Consider the following 21045-nt stretch of genomic DNA (forward strand, 5'->3'; position numbering starts at 1 on the left):
GTAGCGTGTACTTCGTCCTCGTAACTGTTCGTTTTTTTTTAATTTTTTTTTTTGGCAGCCGAGTCGAAATTTTCATAAATTATCAAGTTTTTCAAGACTGTTGTAAAAGAAACTATTTTATTGACTTGACTTTTTAATTCCAAAACTATGTAAAGCTTTATAAGCTCACTAATTAATACTAAATAAAATAGCCTATCATTGGATTTCCTTCGCCTGAGATATTCATTATTAAAGTGCATTATTGCTTTCCAATATATCAAAAATTTCCAATTTTGACTCCTCAATTTTTTAATACTCATAACGGTCTTTAAAACAAATTTAGGTAAGTTGCATCAACTCTTCCAACTCTTCCATTTTTTTCCTCTTATGATGATACAAAAAGATTTTTTAGACGTTAGACTTCCTAATTTCATTGAGGATAGATCTTAGATATCTGATTTACACTTGGTAAAAAAGAAAAGTTGTGATTTCATGTCATAGATATCAATACTAACTTCTTTTCCAGTTTGAAAATAATGTGTGGTATTTTGGGTTTATGTTTAGCTGATAAAACAGCAAATGCAGCTCCAGAGTTGTTTGAAGGCTCTTTATTCTTGCAGCATCGTGGTCAAGATGCAGCTGGTATCACTACTTCAGGTCCAAGAGGTCGATTCTTTCAATGTAAAGGTAACGGTATGGCTAGAGACGTGTTTACTCCACAAAGATTATCAGGTTTAGTTGGTAATTTTGGTATCGCACATTTAAGATATCCAACTGCGGGTTCTTCTGCTGGTTCTGAAGCCCAACCTTTTTATGTCAATTCTCCATATGGTATTTCTTTATCACATAATGGTAATTTAGTTAACACTTTACAACTCAGAAAATATCTTGATGAGTCTGTTCATAGACATATAAATACTGATTCAGATTCAGAACTATTATTGAATGTTTTTGCAAGTGAATTAGATAAATATAACAAGGCTAGAGTTAATAATGAAGATATTTTCAATGCTTTGAAAGGTGTCATGGACATGTGCCGTGGTGCTTATGCCTGTTCTGGTCTTCTAGCTGGGTATGGGTTATTTGCATTCAGAGATCCAAATGGTATTAGACCTTTGTTATTCGGTGAACGTGTTAACGTCAATGGTAAAACAGACTATATGGTTGCTTCTGAATCTGTTGTTTTAAAAGCTCATAATTTCAAGAAATTCAGAGATATATTACCTGGTGAAGCTGTTATAGTACAAAAAAGTGGACATGTCGAGTTTAGACAACTTGTCCCAATTCAAAATTATACACCAGATATTTTTGAATATGTTTATTTCGCAAGACCAGATTCAGTTTTGGATGGTATATCAGTTTATCATACAAGATTAGCCATGGGTGCTAAATTAGCTGAAAATATTAAGGGTATTTTTGAGGGTAAAGATATTTCAAAAGAAATTGATGTTGTTATTCCCGTTCCAGATACCTCAAGAAATTCTGCATTGGAATGTGCAGTTACATTAAACTTACCATTTAGAGAAGGTTTTGTGAAAAACACTTATGTTGGAAGAACATTTATTATGCCAGACCAGAAGAAAAGAGTTTCATCTGTTAGAAGAAAACTTAATGCGATGGAATCTGAATTCAAAGATAGAAACGTTTTGTTAGTTGATGATTCTATTGTTAGAGGTACCACGTCTAAAGAAATCATCCAAATGGCCCGTGAAGCTGGTGCAAAGAAGGTTTATTTTGCATCTGCTGCTCTGAATGTACTCAAAGATCCAATGCTCCCAATCAGGCCTTGACTCTGTGTTAACAACAAGAATCAAACATTCCATTCCCAATGGGGAGGAGTAAACACCATCATCAAGGTTTGCATACTTGGTTTTGTATACTGGCAACAAATCTTCATCACTTCCTTTAAAGAATATCGAGCGCGTTACCGACAACCACAACCTCAGTGACCTTATCCAGGTGTGTGGGTTTTCTGTATAGTCTAGGATTGGAATGACTAGTAAGTCTATTGGGTTGAGATTTGAAGAAATTGATTCTATTAATTCGTTGTAGTGTGGTTTGTATTCACCAGGTAATGTATAAATTTGAAGTGTTGATAATAATCCTGACGAGTCGTCTCTAAACTCAATGTAAGTGTAGCCAAGCCCAAAGTCATTTGCAATCTTATTCTTCTCTGTGCTCGTCAAGAACGAATCTTCTTCGATGTATAATTTTTCAATTAGTTTATTCTGAGTTGTTGATGATCCACCTTTGATAAAGTTAGTTTTTCAATTCCAAAAAAAACACACTATTATTGCACATACCCAGTAGGAAAAGAACTTTTCTGGGAGCCCTGGAGGATTCAAAGGACTTCAAGAGCTCATTCCAAACGCCCATTCTATATATTACTTATTGTCTAGATTGTTTTGTTTGTTTATGATCCAATTTTCATAGAAAATTTACAGTGTGCCACTTCGCGAAAAAACACTAGTCTACAAATGAAACCGTTTCCTCTATCAAATTGTATTAATCATGACTAAAAAAATGTACCTATGAAAACAAACTCTTTATTTATAATCACCAATGTTGTAAATGCCAATGTCGACTTCTGCCTTCGCAAGGTCGTCAGAGTTGCCATTAGCCAACTCTTTAAGTTTTTGATTTTGCGCTCTAACTTTCTCCAATTCTTGAAGATAGTTATCTTCAACTCCTGTTATATAATTACCAGTAAAGACACCAACTTCGAATGTTGTGATTTTATTATCATCACTTTTAACACAGTCAACCAGGTCATTCAATTTTTGATAGATAACTTTATCAGCTCCCAACTCTTGTGCAACTTCTTCATCTGTTCTGTTATAAGCAACCAATGCTTTAGTATCAGCTAAATCAATACCATAGATATGATTATATCTGATTGCAGATTTGTGCTAAGGATCATTTGTTTGAAGCATGGTTGTTCATTACTTTATACTTCGTTACTTCGAGCTGACCCAAGGATAATTCAACTAATTTCAGCATTACTTGGAATTGAAGTTACACACAAGGTTCAACAAAAATTAGAACCAAACCTTGTGGATCATACCGAAGTTGTTGTACCAGTCGGGTTTGATTCTTGGGGCAAGATCAAAACACTTAATGACGATATTGACCCTTTACAACTATCCAAAAAATGGACCATTGAGGAAGACAATGATTTGATTGTTTCTTATGAAAAGATTGTTCCAAGTCTGATGAAACCACCAGCTAAAATCGAGGAAAGTGTGAACGACAGAGTAATAGAGGATGTGTCGTTCCAAGAGTTCTTAGCAGCACAGTATGAAAAACAACATAGATCACAAGAGAAGATTTTGAAGAGCTTTATAAAGACTGTCCAGGATCGAGGTGATGATAGCTAAGAAATACCAACGCACTTAACATTAACCATCTGTAGGAGCTTTAAACGTCTAGGCAGGGGTTCCCCTAAAGCCTAGGCTGAGAACATCTCTCTAGGCGGCCGCGCCCTACATAGCTCGTTACCCGAATACTTCAAAAGCGCGATTTCGCGAATGTATTATGTGAGCTCGATAAAAATTAATGAAAACGCTTCGATGAGGTTACTTGAATGTCAAGTTGAGTCAAGATCTAATATCAATTTGTACTCTTTGCTTTGACTTGCTGCAAGTGCCCTAGCTATTCAAATATCATCACCAAACTCACTGTTAGATACTATGGCTGGTGTTGAGGAAGTAACAGACGTTTCAAAACTGAGGATATCAAATGATGAAGATGAACAAAAGCGAATAATGCGTAAGCAAGAACATAGAAACAAAAGAAGAAGATCAAGCCACAAGCTTCATGACAACTCTAAGCCAAAGCTAGACGGTTTGAAGAAAGAGAAGAAACGTAAAAGTTACCTCCCGCCTTCATTGGAAATTTTAAACAAAGAGACAGACAAGAATTCAAGATTTAGTGATTTGAGAGACTTAGCATTATTCATCCTTGAAGCAAATGGGTTTCCGTCTCCAACGATCGCCAAAGTTAACAATAGACATCTTATTGGACGTGTTGTGTTTCTGATAATACCTGGTCTAGAACTTGCGGATTTTGGTATACCTGAAGACACAGAAAAGATTACAAGTTGTGAATTAACCACAATCCCAGAACAATTGACGTTTTTCAAGCAGCATTTTGACAAATTTTTGATGGTGAATTCTCCTGGTGATAGAAACTCTCTATATCCTTTGATCAAAGCTTTCACCTCCGTACCATATACTAAAAAACAAAAGAATAAAAAAGTGAAGGAATTGGAATCCAAAACATTAGTACTTCCAGACCTTCTTATGACCCACCAAGATTTTTTAGAAAATGATTATCCTGTCCATCCATTGGTACTCAATGTCCCACAAGATCAAATAAAACCAATTACAGAAGGGTGGGTGGATACAACTCCATTTGAGCATGAAGGTTCACATACATTTTCTCTCGATTGTGAAATGTGCCAGACTGCTACTGGTAAAGTGTTGACAAGAATTTCCTTGATAAACTTTGATGAAGAAACCTTATTGGATGAATTTGTTAAGCCAGAAGATGAAATTGTTGATTACCTTACACAATATAGTGGTATTACAGAAGAATTATTAAAGAATGTCACAACTTCTTTAAAAGATATTCAAGATAAAATTTGCAAAATTATCAGTGCTGACGATATTTTAATTGGGCACTCTATAGAAAATGATCTAAATGTGTTGAAAATACGTCATCCTCGTATCATAGATACTTCCTTGATATTTGAGCATCCAAGAGGGCCACCATTCAAATCCTCATTGAAGTATTTGGCTAAACAATACTTGGATAAAACAATTCAAAACGGCTCGCATGACTCTGTTGAAGATGCAAAAACCTGCTTGGACTTGGTAAAATTGAAATTAGTGAATAATGCATTGTTAGGAAAAGTTATAGACGGGGAATCGTTGTTCAAAATCTTGGGTGATTCTGGAAGGAAGGCTGTTGTATTGGACAACTTGAAAATTCAAAATGATCACAAAAAATATCTTGCATGTTCCAATGACGATGAGGTTGTGGATTCTATTTTAGAAAAAGCAGCTGATACAGATTTGATAGTGGCAAAGTTCAAAGATCTTGAATCATCATTAGGTTGGGATAAAATTCCCTCTACACAGGAACTTGAAGAAAACCAATCAACATATACCGATAAAACACAGGCTTTTGAAGACCTCAATAACAGACTAGAAAAGATTTATAAAGGGATACCAGGGAATACAGCTATTATTTTAACATCAGGATATAGTAACCCTTGTAAAGTGAAAAGTCTTGGTATTCAAAAGAGAAATTTTAAGAACGATTATCAAAACAAACTTTACAGTGAGATTGAAGCAAGCTGGGATAGTGAAGATGAAGCTAATTTGAAGAAATCTTTGAAAATTGCAAGGATGGGTGTTGGATTTATGACATTGAAATCAGCAGATGATTCAATAATATCTTCTTTACAAGCTGATACTAAAAGCAATGGGTCTTCAATTTTAGAGAACAATGAAGAAGCAATTTTAGAGGAAGATAGTGAAAAATAATAGAGCTATTTACTACTTCAATTCAAGTGTAGGTGTTCAAATTTTCCTATAATAGTACATACATTTATTCGATTTGGAGGAACCTTATTCAACAACCACGTCGCCTTCGGAATCTTTCTTTGGTTCGTCGTTAATTTTTTCATCCTCCTTGGCTTCTGGTACTGTAGTGTTTACTTCTGGTTCCTGTATTTCCTGTTGTTCTTGTTGTTCTTGTGGTTCTTGTAGAGTAGGTTGAGCTGGAGTTTGTATATCTGTTGCTACTGCTGTTTCGCCCTCTGATTTGGAAGCACCAGACTCTCTCTTCTCTTGTTCTTGTATTGGATTTATAGCTTCTGAATTTTCTTCAATGGTTTTTTGTTGTTGTTCTGGTTGATTCGATTCCACAGCAGGAGCTTCCACTTTTGGATCTTTTTCAGATTTGTCTTCCGTTTTAGTATTGTTACCATTAGATATACCTGGGATAGATTCACCAGACCCAACAGCACCTCTGATAGCGTCATCAGTTAGTCCATTGGCGTCTCTCTTTCTTTCGATGGAAAATTCTTCTAGATCTAGAAGATCCTCTTCTTCACCATCCACTATAGGTTTATAATCATTATCATAGGTCCATGCCTTGACCTTAAAGTTGAACGTCTGCTGCTCTAGTGAAGGTGTATCTCTTTCATCTCCAAATGGGGTTGGAGTAGCACTTGGAGTGATGCTTGTTGATTGAGGGATGTTCTTTGAAGGACTGTACCAATCTCTTTTCCAATGTTTTTCTTGGGAGGAATCGTTATTGAAATTCAAAGCATTGGCATTTCTCACAAGTGATTGCCCGTAAAGCGATTGTCTGACTGACATTCTTCGTTGTCTTGTATTTTTTCTAGATTGGTGTTTTGCCAATTCGGTGATTGTCTGTTGATTCATTTCGTGTTTATGTATTTTTTGTTTTTTGGTGTTGGGATGTGTTTTTTGAATCCAAGTTTTGTTTGGAAATTTAAACATCAACAATTCAGATTACTGGCACACAGTTCACAAAGCACAAGGCCAGCAACCAGTGCAATTTTAGACTCACGCTAAAAGAGAATGTCTGGTGCTAATGGTGGGAAGAAAAATGGGCCCGCTCCTCAGAGTGAAGACGATGCTTACAATTCCCTTTTCAGTGGTGACTTGGGTTCATTTGACATCAACAAAGTCATTGGAAGTGATGATATGAAGACACAACATGCCGATGATGCCATCGATTTTGAAGACGAGGACGAACTTGCTGATGATGAATTACCTGAGGAAGAAGAATCTAGTAATAAACAAAATCTTCAGGGTGATGATAATGATGATTTCATGAAGGAGCTTGAATCTGAGGCAAAGCCGAATGACACAGATTCTCAATTCGATAAACTCTTTGGTGATAATATAGATGATGGTTTTGGCGGAAGCCAAGGGTTTGAAGATACAGATGCAAGTACGTTGAGGGCTAAGGAACATAAAGAAAAAGAAGATAGGAAGAAACTTGAGGAACAAAAAAGACTAGAGAAGATCAAAGAACAGGAGGATCGAGAACAACAAAAATTTCAAGAAGGATTATTGAAATTCTACTACCCAGCATTTAAGAAAAACTCTATACTACCAATGAACTCAATTTTTGGACCCAAGCCCAAGAAATATGAATATCAACAGCCTGGTGTTATGAAGCCGCTTCTACCAACTAAGACCCAACTGGAAGTTGATACAGACGAGAGAAGAATCTTCAAATCAACATTGAGTCATTCAACACAAACGGACGGAAAACGAATAATACCAGTAGAGGAGTATGTGCTGGATAATCAAGTCACACAGAAAAAAACCAAGATTGAGCTTGACGAAGATTTGATGCTGGCCACATTTGATTGGGATTATGACACTATTGTTGGTGGAGATGAACCTGAACCTAAAATTAAAGCCAAATCAGACAATTTTAATTTCGCAGATGAAGATATTAATGATTATGATGATGATGAAATTTTCGATGGACAATTGCATACCAAATTACAGTTAGATATGAATGATCCAAACTTGTTATTCCTGGATGAAAAAGACAGAATTGTAAGGAAGCAACAAGTACCAACTATACCAACAAATGAGAAGCTACTTTTCTCAAAATTCAACATCTCCAATGATAACAATTATGATTTATTGAAAGAGAATTATCATAGTAAAATCAGATCTACTATTGGTAACTTGAATATTGAACATTCTATGCCTGCAATTAGACTACAATCACCATACTACAAGGTTAAGTTAACTAAGGATCAACTACGTAACTTCCATAGAAAACATTTCAGAGTTAGACCCGGTCAAGTTATTCAATTCTCTAAGTTAAAGGTTAGAAAAAGAAAGAAGGACAGGGGCAAAGAGATTAAAGAGCTGTTCAACAAGACAACAGATCTAACACTTGCTGATACTGGTCAAACATTATTGATGGAGCATTCTGAACAGGTTCCTATTGTATTACCTAACTTTGGTATGGGTAGTAAATTGATCAACTATTATAGAAAGAAGGATGAGGAAGATATTTCAAGACCAAAGCTATCTATTGGTGAGACTCATGTTTTAGGTGTTCAAGATAAATCCCCATTTTGGAATTTTGGTTTTGTCGAGCCTGGTAATATAGTACCAACTCTTTATAATAAACTTGTTAGAGCACCAGTTTTCAAACATGAAGTTGCTAATACTGATTTCTTGTTAATCAAAAGTACTGGTGGTGGTGTTTCTCAGAAATATTTTTTGAAAAATATAACACATTTGTTTGCTGTTGGTCAATTATTTCCTGTCGTTGATATACCAGGCCCTCATTCAAGAAAAGTCACCACAGCTAGCAAGAATAGACTGAAAATGATTGTATTCAGGGTTCTGAAAAGAAGTCCTGAAAGAAGATTATTGGTTAAAGATATTTCCGCCCATTTCCCAGATCAAAATGACATGCAAAATAGACAAAGATTAAAAGAATTCATGGAGTACCAAAGATCTGGTGAAGATCAAGGTTTTTGGAAATTAAAGGAAGATCTACCAAATGATAGATTAATCAGTCCTGAGGATCTGACACTATTGGAGGCAATGCAAGTTGCCCAACAACAAATGGAAGATTTGGAATTTTATTCGAATGAAGAATTAAATGATGAATTAGCATTGTGGAATTTGACCAAAAATTTCATTAATGCAACTCAAGGTAAGGCAATGTTACAAGTCCATGGTGATTTGGAAGGGAAAAGCTTTTCATTTTTGAAAACTTCAATGAAAGGTGGGTTTAAAAGCTTTGAATCTAATGGTCATAGTTATAATGTTGCATTACAACAAAAGGCTTATGATGAAGAAATTTCTAAAACATGGTATGGTCAGCAAAAGAGATTATCTGAAAAATCGTCACACATTGAAGAACTTGGTGATAGTGAAGAAGACCTAGGAATGAACACCAAGAAAGATCAACCTGTCAAGTTTTTGAAAATCACAAGAATGGTTAGAGATAAAAATGGTATTTTACAAAGAAAACATGAAATTATTAAAGATGAAAATGTTATCAGAGCATATATTAAACGTCGTGAAAAATTAGATGAGGATATAATGCCTGAAGATATCACAGTCACCAATGATGAAGAAAAAAATCAAAAGGCCAAAAAGTTATTGGAAGAACAATTGGCTAAGTTACAAAAGAACCAAGAACGTCGTAATGCACGTAAGGCAAACAAAGAAAATCTGGGTGGTAAGGGAATTGGTAAAGGAAAGAGTACAACACGTAGATGTGCTACTTGTGGTGCGATTGGTCATATCAGAACTAACAAGTCATGTCCAATGTATGATGAAGCTAACCCATGATTTTTTATTAATGAATTCCACGAATGAAGTTTTTTTTTCCATATTAGTATGATATTGTAGTTTAGTTTATACAGTTTCTCACCATGCAATTAGGTTTGAACAATAAGTTGATAAACTAACTTGATCTTTGACATTAGCACCATATCCAACAATCTTATCGCCGTCATCTTTTAAGCAAACAACGACTTTTTCTTCATTTGGGTCAAATTCTCTTGATAATTTTTTCAAGATTGATTTAGTTTGACCTCTTTTATCACAACTTGGACCACCAACTGAAATAATTTGCTTTATACTTGAATCTGGGAATTTTGTAATTTCTGGTGTACAATGGAACCAATCATAATTTACTCTTGTACCATATTTGAAGTATTCAACAGCACCGATCAATGAAAGCACTATGAACAAAGTTTGCAATAATGTAAAAACGTTACTTTTACCAGGCATTGTGTTTAATTGTTATGTTGAATCAAATGATGTATAAGCGTAGTATGGGAACCTCTTGTTTTTTTTTACCTAATTCCATGAGAATTTTCCGGTTTTGGTGCACGCAAAGGGGTTCGGCCGAATCTACGTATGGTCAAGTACTCAAAAAGTTGAACATTTTGTATATAGTTTCTTGTAAATAGGTATCATCATAATAAAAAGGTATAAGAAAAATAATAAAAGAAGTGAAAATGAAATAAACTTATTAGTTGTTAATAGCATAATTACCACCAATCCAATTGTTGAAGAAATCTAATGAATTTTCAGGTTGATCATATGGAACCATATGACCAGCACCATAGACTCTCAAGAATGTGAAATTTTCGTGGTTTTTAACTTTACCAGCTTCTTTACCTTTAACATTCCAAGATTTCACTTTTGCAGAACTAAAATCATCAGCACCTGACCATGGTAAAACATTAGTCCAAGCTTCATTTCCTAACCAGTTACAAATGAAATCTTTATCACCAGCATAAATTAAAACAGGTAATTTTGATTCCAACAAGTCAGTAACAGCTTTATGATATGGTTTCATCCAATCACCAGCAAATAAAAAGTTTCTGTTGACATCAAAGTTACAAGATTCATAATTATCAACTTCAGCACCTAAAGCTTCTTTAACATCATCTCTGTTCAGATATTTATCAATATATTCTAACCCAGTGTAACATAATGAACCACCTTCACACATTTCTCTAATATCATAAACATTACGACCAGTTTTTTGATATGGACCCATTTGAGCATTATTACAATAAATTGCAGCAGGGACACAAGACCAAACTGATTGAGATTCATAACAAGATTCAATCAATGATAAACAACGATCTTGAGAATTTAGCATAGCTTCACATTCTTCTTCTGGTAAAACTGAAGGTTCACCACCTTCACCACAAGCCATTGGTTCATAATATTTATATTGAGTTAAAGGATCTGTTAAACCATTACCAATCAAAACTGAAGATAAGTTGAATTGTCTTTCTTCATGAGATAAGATTTCAGAGGCAAAGACTGGAATATAATGACCAGCATAAGATTCACCAGCAATATGAAATTTCAAATCTTTATATTGAGGAAATTGTTGGAAAAATAATTCTAAAAATGCATAAACATCTTTACCAGCAGCAACAGTATCAGTAATTGAGCTTGAAGAATAAGAATAACCGACATTAACAGGTTGATCTAAAAAGATAACTGAAGCATTTGAATTCCAGGAATGTTTGTTATAAACTGGTTTAATACCTTCATCAATTGACGAAGGACCCAATTCAAAGAATAACCCAGTTAATGAAGAACAACCTGGACCACCATTTAACCACAAGATGATTGGGTCATTTTTTGGGTCATTTCTTGATTCAAAGAACCAATAAAAGAAATGTTTATCTTCATCTTCAACATCCAAATAACCTGAATATTGTTTAACTTTATCAACACCTAAAGATTCTGGAGTTTTTTTAACTCTAAGGGAATGGTTTGGTAAATTCTCATTATTAACATGGAAATCCCAACCATTTAATTTTTTAGTAAAAGGTTTTGGTTTTGACCAAAATTCTAAACTTGAAACAGCATTTGGGAATTTTAAAGTCATTTCAGACCATAAAGTTTTAACATCTTGAGATAAATTATCAATTGGAACATTTAAAGCATCAGTAGCTTTTTTCAACAAGTTTTCATTAAATAAAGATTGTTGAATTGAAAACCCTTCAACAGCCACCATTAAACTGGCTGCAATCACAAAACCAGAGTTTAACTTCATTTTGTGAGTTTTTGCTTAAAGAACGAAAGGAATTAAAGTCAAAAATATAGCAGATAAAATGAATTGAATACCTTCTTGAATAAGTTCAATTGTTTTGGTGGCAATTCCTTTCCAAGATACAAAAACCAAATTAAAAAGAGAATAGCAAAGTGGCGGGTGGAATTATACGTCAAATGGAGTTCGCGAACTTTACCCTGGCGAAAAGATAGGGGAATTCGATTACGTAATATTTCCTTATCATCCGCGAATTGGTTCTACAAAAAAAAAATTATAAACACTTTTTTTAATTTCAGTTGTAATCACTTTGTTATTCCAAGTGCTTTGTTTAAAAGTTTGACACCTTGAACCAATTTCTCATCATCAAATCTTTTACCAGTCAATTGTAAACTGATTGGGGCATTAACATAATCTGATGGGTTATAATCACTAACATTACCTGGACCTTTCAAATCAATTGAAGCATCATGAGTTAATCCAGTTCCAAAGATGATATTTGGGAAATCAATTAGATTAAACATTGAAGAATAAAACCAATGATTAATGTTTTTTGGAACTTCAGCCACATTTGCATAAGTTGGACTGATAATGAAATCTAAACCTTCATCTTCCATTAAATTATGGAAATAAAATTTTGTTTGTTCTTTAACATTATTATTTGTCAAGATGTCATTTTCCATTGGATTAGCAAAATCTAAGAAAACTTTTGTTAAAGGTAATAAAGGTTCACCACTTTTAGCAAATAATTCATCATGAACAGGTTTTGAAGTACCATAGATTTGTTTATTTTGTTTAAAAGCAGTTTCCATTAAATCATGATCCAATTTAATTATTTTCACAATACATTTTTGACCATCATTATATTGAGATAATTTGGATTGAACAAATTCAAGTCCTCTTTTAATTGAGTCTGAAGGGTCCACTAAAGTATCAGTCATGATGAAACCAAAAGTTACAGTTTCTTTATCAAGTTTAATATCATTTCTCCAATTTAGTGGGATGATATTTGGATCATATTCCCAAGGTTTCCCCTTATTAATATAAGCATCCATATAATATTCTAAATCTTCAATTGATCTTGTCAATGGACCTTGAGATGATAAGATTGATTCTTGACCAGCTCCACCAGATAATGAATTCATTCCTGAAACTCTTCTTATTGTTGGTCTAATTCCATAAAGTCCACAAAATGCAGCAGGGACTCTAATGGAGCCACCAATATCAGAACCAATACCCATAACTGAAGAACCTAAAGCAACAGCGGCAGATTCACCACCAGAGGAACCACCAGGACTAATTTTATAATTAAAAGGGTTTGAAGTTCTTCCAATGATTTGATTATCGGTATCAAGATGCATAACTGATTGAGGTTGAGAAGTTCTCATGTAGAAGACAGCACCCAATTTTCTCAAGATTTGGATTGAAATTGATTCATCTCTTGGGGCTTTACTAATTAAATTATCAAGATAACAAACATAACCAGCAGTGGTGACTTTCCCACCATATTTCATCAATTCTTTCAAAGAGATTGGGATACCATGTAAGGGACCCATTAATTCACCATTATGAGTTTCTCTATATTGATCCAACGCTTTAGCGCGTTGTAAACCTTCATCGAAAAACAACTCCATAGCACAATTGGTGAATATATGGGCAATAGCACCTCTTTTAGCAAAAGCATTGTAGATTTCAACAGCTGTTAATTCATTTTGTAGTTGCTTGGAGATCAATTCTTTTGCAGTGTAATTTGTGATTTCCAATTCTTTAGGGGTTAGGAGTTTAGCTTGTTGTTGAACAGCGTTGAAATGTTGGTCCTTAGATGGATCAATAGCTTTAACCAAGTGCTTGTATGGTTCCAACTGAGAGTCGAGTTGCTGTCTGTAGCTGGTGATCTTTGGGACCCATTCAGTTTCGTAGGAGTTGTCAATGGTCATTTTGGTGGTGATTAGTAGTTAAGGAAAGGTTTTAAGAATGGTTTTAAGAATGAATTGAATGTTCTTTATATACTTGAGATTATAGATACCCCGTTAACTATGGCGTTGTCCCAAAAGGGCAAGCGCGTGGAATACACAAGGCAAATGCTCAAAAGGTGCCAATTGAGTTGAATCAATTAATTAATCATTAATCAGTGGTTAATTGTTAATAGTTATTAGTAAATTCAAATATTATCATTCGATCATTCTTTCAATTAATTCAATAACGATTCTGTAGCCCATTCTCTCGTAGCCATTATCTTAACCATATTATCGCGAATTTTATTCAAGCTTTCTCAAGGAAAAACATCAACGTCAACATCAACAACCGTGAACCCACTATCAAAGCACAACCGCAATGATCCTTCCAACAATCCTCTTCTTCACACTATCACTGCTGCTTGCCGTGCTGTCCCTAAACAGATTCCTCTCTTTCAAAAACCAACCAAGTCCCCTATTCACCATCGTGGTGATTTCGGCCATCTACATTCCAATATCAATAACTTTCCTACTCCCCATAGATATCCTTTCAAGTAATGACGATGGCACAACAAAGCATAATGTCTTTTATTTGGGCTCAAAATATATCCTATTCTTATGGAAACTAGATTATTGGTCAGCTTTTATATTAATGTGGGTCATTTTACCATTCTTACAAGAATACTATAGATCTGGTCAGTTTACACAGATTAATAAAGTTAAAGATTCAATTAAAAGTAATTTGAAATTTCAATTAATGGTTGGTACAATTGGTATCTTTGCCTCGGTTTACTATTTTATGAAATTTGGGTTTAATTTCCAAATTTTCAAAAGTTTATTAATTGCTCTGTCTCATACTTATTCATTAATTTTATCATTATGGTTAATGGCTCATGGATTGATAAACATCCCAAGAAGACGTTGGAGTAATAATTTCAACTTGAATCATCAATTAGAAACTTTATACCTAAGTCTTCCTAAAATTTATGATGAATTAAATGAATCAAGTTATAATTTTAAAGATGTTTGTTCCACTATTAAAAAATTAGAATCAATTAATGGTATTGATCAAAGTTTTTTCAAAAATGAAGTTGCATTTTTAATTAATCAAATCCCAAAGGATTTAATTTTAAGAAATCATGTTTCAAGTGTGGAATTTTCAAATCTTGATCAAATTAATTTATCAGTTTTATCAAATTTACATTCAAGATTGAAAAATGAAACAACAAATTTTGAATCTTGTAAATATGAATTTAATAAAGTCAAGATGGATATCTTAAAATATCAAGATATAATGGAATCAAAAGCAACAAAATCTTTAAATTTTAGATTCAATCAAAATTTCACTAAAAATGCAAGATTAAATTTCATAATTCATCTTTACCTAATACCCCTTTGGAACATGTTTTCAGCTTTAATATTATTTGGATTATCATTAATCATTATTGAAAGTGAATTATTACATTCTACAAAATTCTCCATTATAAATATTTTATTATTAACAGATAAAATTTCATCAACTGGGAAACTAGTAATATCAATCATTTTCATAAGTTATATGGCACTAAGTGCTTTGATATCATTAACAAGAATTAAAATTTTCAAAATTTATCATCTTTTCCCCAAACATTCAAATCCTGTTAGTGTTGTTTGGTTTACAATGTATTCAAATAGATTAACAATCCCATTATCGTTTAATTTCCTAACTTTATTACAAACTGGGAAAATTCATTCAAATTTTGATGATTTCTTGGGGAAATCAATTAACTTAAGTATGCTTGGTGGATTTTTCAATAATAATTTACCAAGATTAATTATAATTCCAATATTATTAACTGCTTTTAATTTTTTCGATAAATTGAAACAAAAATTAACTTTTGGTTATTTTGATGATTTTGATGAAGAGGAAAATGAAGGCTCTAATGGTGATTTGGAAAATTTAAATAAAAAGGAAAATATCATTAAAGAAGCTAAATCAATTATTCAAAGAGAAGTTGGTTCAATGAGTGCAAGAAATAGTTCCACTAATTTAAGAGGTTATACAGATTCATCAGCTTCAAATTCAAGATCAAACTTAGTCAATCAAGATCAAACAGTGATACATTATGAACAAGAAGATGATTCTATCCTAGATAAATTGAAGAATATTAATGTGTTTGATAAATTCAAAACAATTAATTTTTTCGATAGATTTAAATCTAATGGTTCAAATAGATTAAACATACCAGAAGATGATGAAGATGTTGATGTATTATAATAGTACACATTATGCAAGTGCCTCTTCAGATTTTGTATAAATATCAAGTGGTAATTTTAATGATTTATCAACATTTTTCTCATAAATCAACCATTGATAAATAAAACAACCATCGAAAAACAATGTAACAAATGATAATCCTAATTTACCACTATTATTTATCAAAATATCAAATTTTAATGAACCAGTCATTATATATGAATCAATAAATAATTGTAAAATTGACAAGATCCCACCAGTAAGATCTAAAAAAATTGTCAATATACTAAATCCAACCACTGATTTTCTTTTATAATTATGACTTAATTGTGGGATATATTTAATTATACTCATGAATATCTTGACATATGATAAAATAATTGCTAAATCTAATAATGTAAATGGAATAATATATGGTTTATCAACACCTGTCCCCACACAAAGATATGACAATATAATCATAGTTATCATTACACCAGTTATTATCAGCTTTGTTGTTTTCCTAATATGAGTAGATCTTTTAGCAAACCCCCAAAAATATAATTGTGAAATTGTAACAATATTCATTAATAAACCATGTGAAGAATAAATTAAATCAATATTTGTTAATAATGGGTAATAATTATGATATTGGAAATATAGTTGACGAACTTGTTCATTGTATAATAAAAGAGACATTGAAGTCACTAGTGCAATGTATCCAATGTTATTCAAGTAAAGGAAATCAACAGATAATCCATCTGAAGATTTTAGTTTATAATTCAATATCAATGGAGGATATACTGAGATACTCTTTTCAATTGTTAACACTCATCCAACTAATCAATTGTGTAGAAATACCCACCCATGCTGTGACATAAAGCACACCAAGCAGATTAGACAATCTCTCCAGAGAAATCATAACACTAATATCTCCTAATCAATTTGTTGTTCGGATAAACTTTTCACTATTGATTCAAATTTTGACGTGTTCAAAAAACCAAACACATTCGCGAATGTTACATAACACATTACCTAATCACCGCGAATGCGTTTTCTGCCGCGTCATGTTTTTCCCCGGATTTTGTCGTTTGTTTCCGTTGATCCAAAAAAAACTATGAGTCGAGGAAAAAAACAAACCACAAAATTTCATAATTCAATTCCAAGGTTTCAAGAGGAAGATTTAAGCCAATATTTTATAGGTATCGTCATGGCTTCTGTGCTAAAGAACCAGATCGCAAAGTATGCCAGAATAGCTCCAAGAGGAATCTCTTTGAAAGAAATGGTCCAGGTGGGTCAACACCCAAGTGAAGAAACACTATACAATGCTAGCAAGTTTATCGTTAGAGAATTACCTATAAGGTTGGCTCATAGAATTGAAGAACTAGAAAACCTACCTAATGGGTTGAACCAAATGCAATCTATTGAAAAAGTCAAGGATTGGTATACTCAATCTTTTGATGACTTATTAGATATAAGTTCAAAAGAAGATGCTAAAGATCCAATGTTGTGTGATCATTTCCAGTATAATAGAACTGTTACTGATTCTCTTAAAAAATTAAAAAAGACATGATCCAACAGTGGCAACAATGGCTCAAGGTGTTATCGAATGGAAAAATGAAAATAAATCAAGATCTATTGATCATTCAATACAATCTTTTTTGGATAGATTTTATATGTCAAGAATTGGAATAAGAATGTTGATTGGTCAACACATTGCAATCAATGATGAACCCGCAAGAGAAAATTATGTTGGTGTCATTTGTACAAAGACTAATGTTGGAGAAGTTGCTAGAGATGCTATAGATAATGCTAGATTCATTTGTGAAGAGTATTATGGTTTATACGAGGCTCCTCAAGTTGAATTATTTTGTCCTGAAGAATTAACATTCATGTATGTTCCTGGTCATTTGATGCATATGTTATTTGAAGTCTTGAAAAATTCTTTAAGAGCCACTGTGGAAACTCAAATGAAAAAAAATAGAGAAAGTTCAAATCCAATAACTGATATAAGTGATATAAAATTCCCTCCTGTAAGGTTAATTGTTGCTGAAGGTAATGAAGATATAACAATAAAGATTAGTGATGAAGGTGGTGGTATTGCAAGAAGTGCTGTGCCTTTAGTTTGGACTTATCTCTATACAACAATGGAGGATACCCCAGATCTTGATGCTTCATATAACAAGACAGATTTCAGAGCTCCAATGGCTGGATTTGGTTATGGATTAGCATTGAGTAGATTATATGCTAGATATTTTGGTGGTGATTTGAAATTGATCTCTATGGAAGGTTATGGTACAGACGTGTACTTACACTTGAACAGATTAAGTACAAGTAGTGAACGTTTGCAATGAAGTATAGTACAATTTTAATGATGGTGTATAAGTGAATTATGAACAGTCTTTTGAAGTTTTGTAAAACGCATTCGCGAGTCCTCTTCGCGAATCTGTTTTTTTTTTTTTTGTAATTTGACTATCAAAAAGCTCAAAATTCAAAAATCAGCTCTTGATCAAAACCAAAAACACATGAGCCAAAACCCCCAAAATTAGGCTTGATTTGCTGATAAATCACTGATACTAGCTATCCAGAAACCATGTCCAGACAGTCAGCAACAACGTCGTTCACTGGTAATAGGGGTAACCTTAAACTTCAGTCCGCAAGAGAGGATTTGCTTCATAACCGGTACAATCTCATGGAACCTCAGGGCGTTTATCCTTTAGACTCAATTCCAGCAACTTCATCCTCAAATGAATTCATCACCCATTCTGCTGGTACTGGTCACAAATACCCAGACTTCCAACCATGGATACACAATCCCAGAGAGGATATCCTCGCAGTGAACCATCTACAAAAAGGTTATTATGAACCACCTCATGTCGCTAATGAGTTATTATCTGCTCGAAATATAATGCATCAATTATTAAGATCCAATAATTCCTTGGATGAACTTTCCTCAAATTTACTCAAAGCAATAGACGTTAGGTCAAATAACAATAAAATTGGTACAAGTACTTATAAACCACCTCCAAGAGTTACATTAACTGATCAAAAAAGAGAATCTTGGTTAAAAGATTTAGCATCAAGTGATGTTCCTTTGAGAAAATTGGCTAGAACTATACCACATGGTGTTAGAAATAAAAGTCTTTTGGATCAGTGTGTTTTGAAAAATATACCCATAAATAGAGCTATTTGGTTTGTTCGTTGCGTGGGAACTAATGAATTGAGAGGTTTGAAAAGAAAAGGTGGTGCAAATATAGAATTTAATTGGATACAGGAATGGACATTACAAGTTGTTGAATATATTGAAAAATTATCAATTGAATATTTGAAATATGAAAGTCATTATAATCAAGAATCAATGAAAATATGGAAATCAAAATTAACTTATATTTTGAGATTCACTGGGAATCTTTATATTGAAAATTTGATTGATAAGGAAAGTTTCAAGAATTGGATTAATAGATTTTTCAAAAATTGTAAAAATTTTGAATTACCATTAGCTTTAACATTTATAAAGATTTTTTGGAGTGATATATTGCAAACTGATTATTTAATCAAAGAATTGACTGAAACTTCATTGCTTCGGTATCAACAAATAAGCTCATTGAAAATCGTTTTGGATTCAAAAGATCTGACTGTAACAGACTGGAAACTAAATGATAAAATTAAAAATAAATTACTTCAGAGTTTTAAAGGTTTAATAATAGAGTCTTTTAATCAATCAATTGATAATTTCATATTACCAAACACTTGGAATCAATTGAAACCAATAATAAAATCAATAATTCAGATCAATGATCCAGTTGCTTTGAAAAAATTTAATCTAATAAGTTATAGAAATGAGTCACTGATGATCAACTACTCTTTAAATAAGAAAAATGAGGATAACACCTTGGTTCAAGTATTAGATAACATTCATGTCAGTTATGATTTGAAAAAAATAACTGATTTAATCTTCAATGAAAATTGGAAATCAAACTTAGAAGTTTTATTCCATTGGGGTATAACAAAATTTAGAGATTGTTATCATAGAGTTTATTTGATTGCAGAATTATTCAAAAAATTTAAAGTTCATCAGCAATCTGTTCCAGCAAAAGATATTGAACAAGAAGTTTTAAACATCATTTTCAAATTAAAAGATTATGCAGAAATTATTTGTTTCCAAAGCTTATTTTATTTATTGAACGAATTATCACAGGTGAAATACTTCAAAGTTACCATTTATGTTAGAAAATTGATTAGTTCTGGATTGATGTATCTATCTGGTAATGAGGATGAAAAACTATTACATTCATCAATCCTCAAAAATTTGAAAACTGGAAATAATAGTCAATCATCCTTAGTTTTAAAAAACCTTGATCCAACATGTGATGAAGACTTCAAATCAAGAAATGATGAAAATTTCAAAACTGGGAAACAATTGATGGAATCTATACTAATTAATGGTGGTAATAATGAATCTTTCCGATTTTTGAATAAATTATTTGTGGGACATAAGTTAAAATTATCAGAATCTATATCAAAGGATTATTTACCAAAACTTATATCAGGTGAGTTGACTTTAGATTATAAGACATTACAAAACATAACTCGTCTGTTGCTCGTGTTTGGTGATTTGAAAAACTTGACCCAAATTTATATAAAATTTTTGGAACAAGATATTGTTAACCTTGATGAATTGGGTTTCATTGCTGAATACTTTTTATGTTATAGCAAATTGATTGGGTTATTTTCAAATTTTGATACATTGACTGAATTGTTCATCAAATGCTTTTCCAAATGTGATATGAAATGCTCTGAATTGAATAAATTTTGGGCTTTTGTTCAAAATCATGTACAAGATGAAAAACTAAAGCTCGATCTAAAACAGGTAACAACAAATAAAGAAATTCAGATCAATAATGAAGTGGTTCAATCAAGCTTAGTACAATCAAAGGCTGATATATCATTGGAAGATTTCCTCAACTACAACAATTTCCACACTAATTTTCAAACTTTGATAAAGCTACTATTTAATAATTCAAACTGTGACTTGGGTGAAAGACTAAGCATTATAAGACTTCTCATTATTTTGAAAAACTACAATATCGGTGAGTTCAGTAAAATTTTATTTGTTTACATCAAGAAGACATATAGCAGCACAACTGATCTATTTAGATATGAACCATTAATTGAGCTGGTTGCTTCTGAGTTGATCAGTATCAATATTATTGTTGATACATTTATGAATTTCCAATCCACAGTCTACTCCAGCTTTGTGAAGGATTTGCTTTTTAAAGATTTTTC

General features: G+C 32.7%; 10 protein-coding genes across 10 annotated transcripts; 5 read left to right on the top strand and 5 right to left on the bottom strand.

Moving 5' to 3' along the window:
• Positions 1-515: 515 nt before the first annotated feature.
• On the top strand, positions 516-2875 carry ADE4 (amidophosphoribosyltransferase; the record flags this gene model as incomplete). Its single annotated transcript, XM_019185700.1, has 2 exons — positions 516-1733; positions 2843-2875. 2 exons carry the CDS (start codon positions 516-518, stop codon positions 2873-2875), a joined length of 1251 nt encoding a protein of 416 aa, XP_019037780.1.
• A 961-nt stretch (positions 2876-3836) lies between these two features.
• On the top strand, positions 3837-5243 carry RNH70 (Rnh70p; the record flags this gene model as incomplete). The annotated part of the gene is made up of 1 exon (XM_019180889.1): positions 3837-5243. A coding segment is annotated over one exon (1407 nt), but the record flags the coding sequence as incomplete, so codon positions are not given.
• Positions 5244-5612: 369 nt separating this feature from the next.
• On the bottom strand, positions 5613-6368 carry RTT102 (Rtt102p; the record flags this gene model as incomplete). Its single annotated transcript, XM_019183487.1, has 1 exon — positions 5613-6368. One exon carries the CDS (start codon positions 6366-6368, stop codon positions 5613-5615), a length of 756 nt encoding a protein of 251 aa, XP_019037782.1.
• A 225-nt stretch (positions 6369-6593) lies between these two features.
• On the top strand, positions 6594-9356 carry TAF1 (histone acetyltransferase; the record flags this gene model as incomplete). The annotated part of the gene is made up of 1 exon (XM_019183488.1): positions 6594-9356. The coding sequence occupies one exon, from the start codon at positions 6594-6596 to the stop codon at positions 9354-9356; it is 2763 nt and encodes a 920-aa protein (XP_019037783.1).
• A 171-nt stretch (positions 9357-9527) lies between these two features.
• Positions 9528-9791, bottom strand: LIP1 (sphingosine N-acyltransferase subunit LIP1; the record flags this gene model as incomplete). Its single annotated transcript, XM_019180541.1, has 1 exon — positions 9528-9791. A coding segment is annotated over one exon (264 nt), but the record flags the coding sequence as incomplete, so codon positions are not given.
• Positions 9792-10044: 253 nt separating this feature from the next.
• Positions 10045-11595, bottom strand: PRC1 (carboxypeptidase C PRC1; the record flags this gene model as incomplete). Its single annotated transcript, XM_019185701.1, has 2 exons — positions 10045-11492; positions 11580-11595. 2 exons carry the CDS (start codon positions 11593-11595, stop codon positions 10045-10047), a joined length of 1464 nt encoding a protein of 487 aa, XP_019037785.1.
• Positions 11596-11894: 299 nt separating this feature from the next.
• Positions 11895-13712, bottom strand: WICANDRAFT_54529 (uncharacterized protein; the record flags this gene model as incomplete). Its single annotated transcript, XM_019182740.1, has 1 exon — positions 11895-13712. The coding sequence occupies exon 1, from the start codon at positions 13524-13526 to the stop codon at positions 11895-11897; it is 1632 nt and encodes a 543-aa protein (XP_019037786.1). The 5' UTR covers positions 13527-13712.
• Positions 13713-15312: 1600 nt separating this feature from the next.
• Positions 15313-16681, bottom strand: ERS1 (cystinosin-like protein ERS1; the record flags this gene model as incomplete). The annotated part of the gene is made up of 2 exons (XM_019182741.1): positions 15313-16572; positions 16625-16681. 2 exons carry the CDS (start codon positions 16679-16681, stop codon positions 15811-15813), a joined length of 819 nt encoding a protein of 272 aa, XP_019037787.1. The 3' UTR covers positions 15313-15810.
• Positions 16682-16969: 288 nt separating this feature from the next.
• Positions 16970-18113, top strand: WICANDRAFT_69009 (PDK/BCKDK family protein kinase; the record flags this gene model as incomplete). Its single annotated transcript, XM_019184152.1, has 2 exons — positions 16970-17268; positions 17327-18113. The coding sequence occupies 2 exons, from the start codon at positions 16970-16972 to the stop codon at positions 18111-18113; spliced, it is 1086 nt and encodes a 361-aa protein (XP_019037788.1).
• Positions 18114-18451: 338 nt separating this feature from the next.
• SRB8 (Srb8p) lies at positions 18452-19357 on the top strand (the record flags this gene model as incomplete). Its single annotated transcript, XM_019182057.1, has 1 exon — positions 18452-19357. A coding segment is annotated over one exon (906 nt), but the record flags the coding sequence as incomplete, so codon positions are not given.
• Positions 19358-21045: the final 1688 nt, after the last annotated feature.

The sequence above is a fragment of the Wickerhamomyces anomalus genome, assembly GCF_001661255.1.
Source record: "Wickerhamomyces anomalus NRRL Y-366-8 unplaced genomic scaffold WICANscaffold_4, whole genome shotgun sequence".
NCBI classification, from domain to species: Eukaryota; Fungi; Ascomycota; class Saccharomycetes; order Phaffomycetales; family Wickerhamomycetaceae; genus Hansenula; species Hansenula anomala.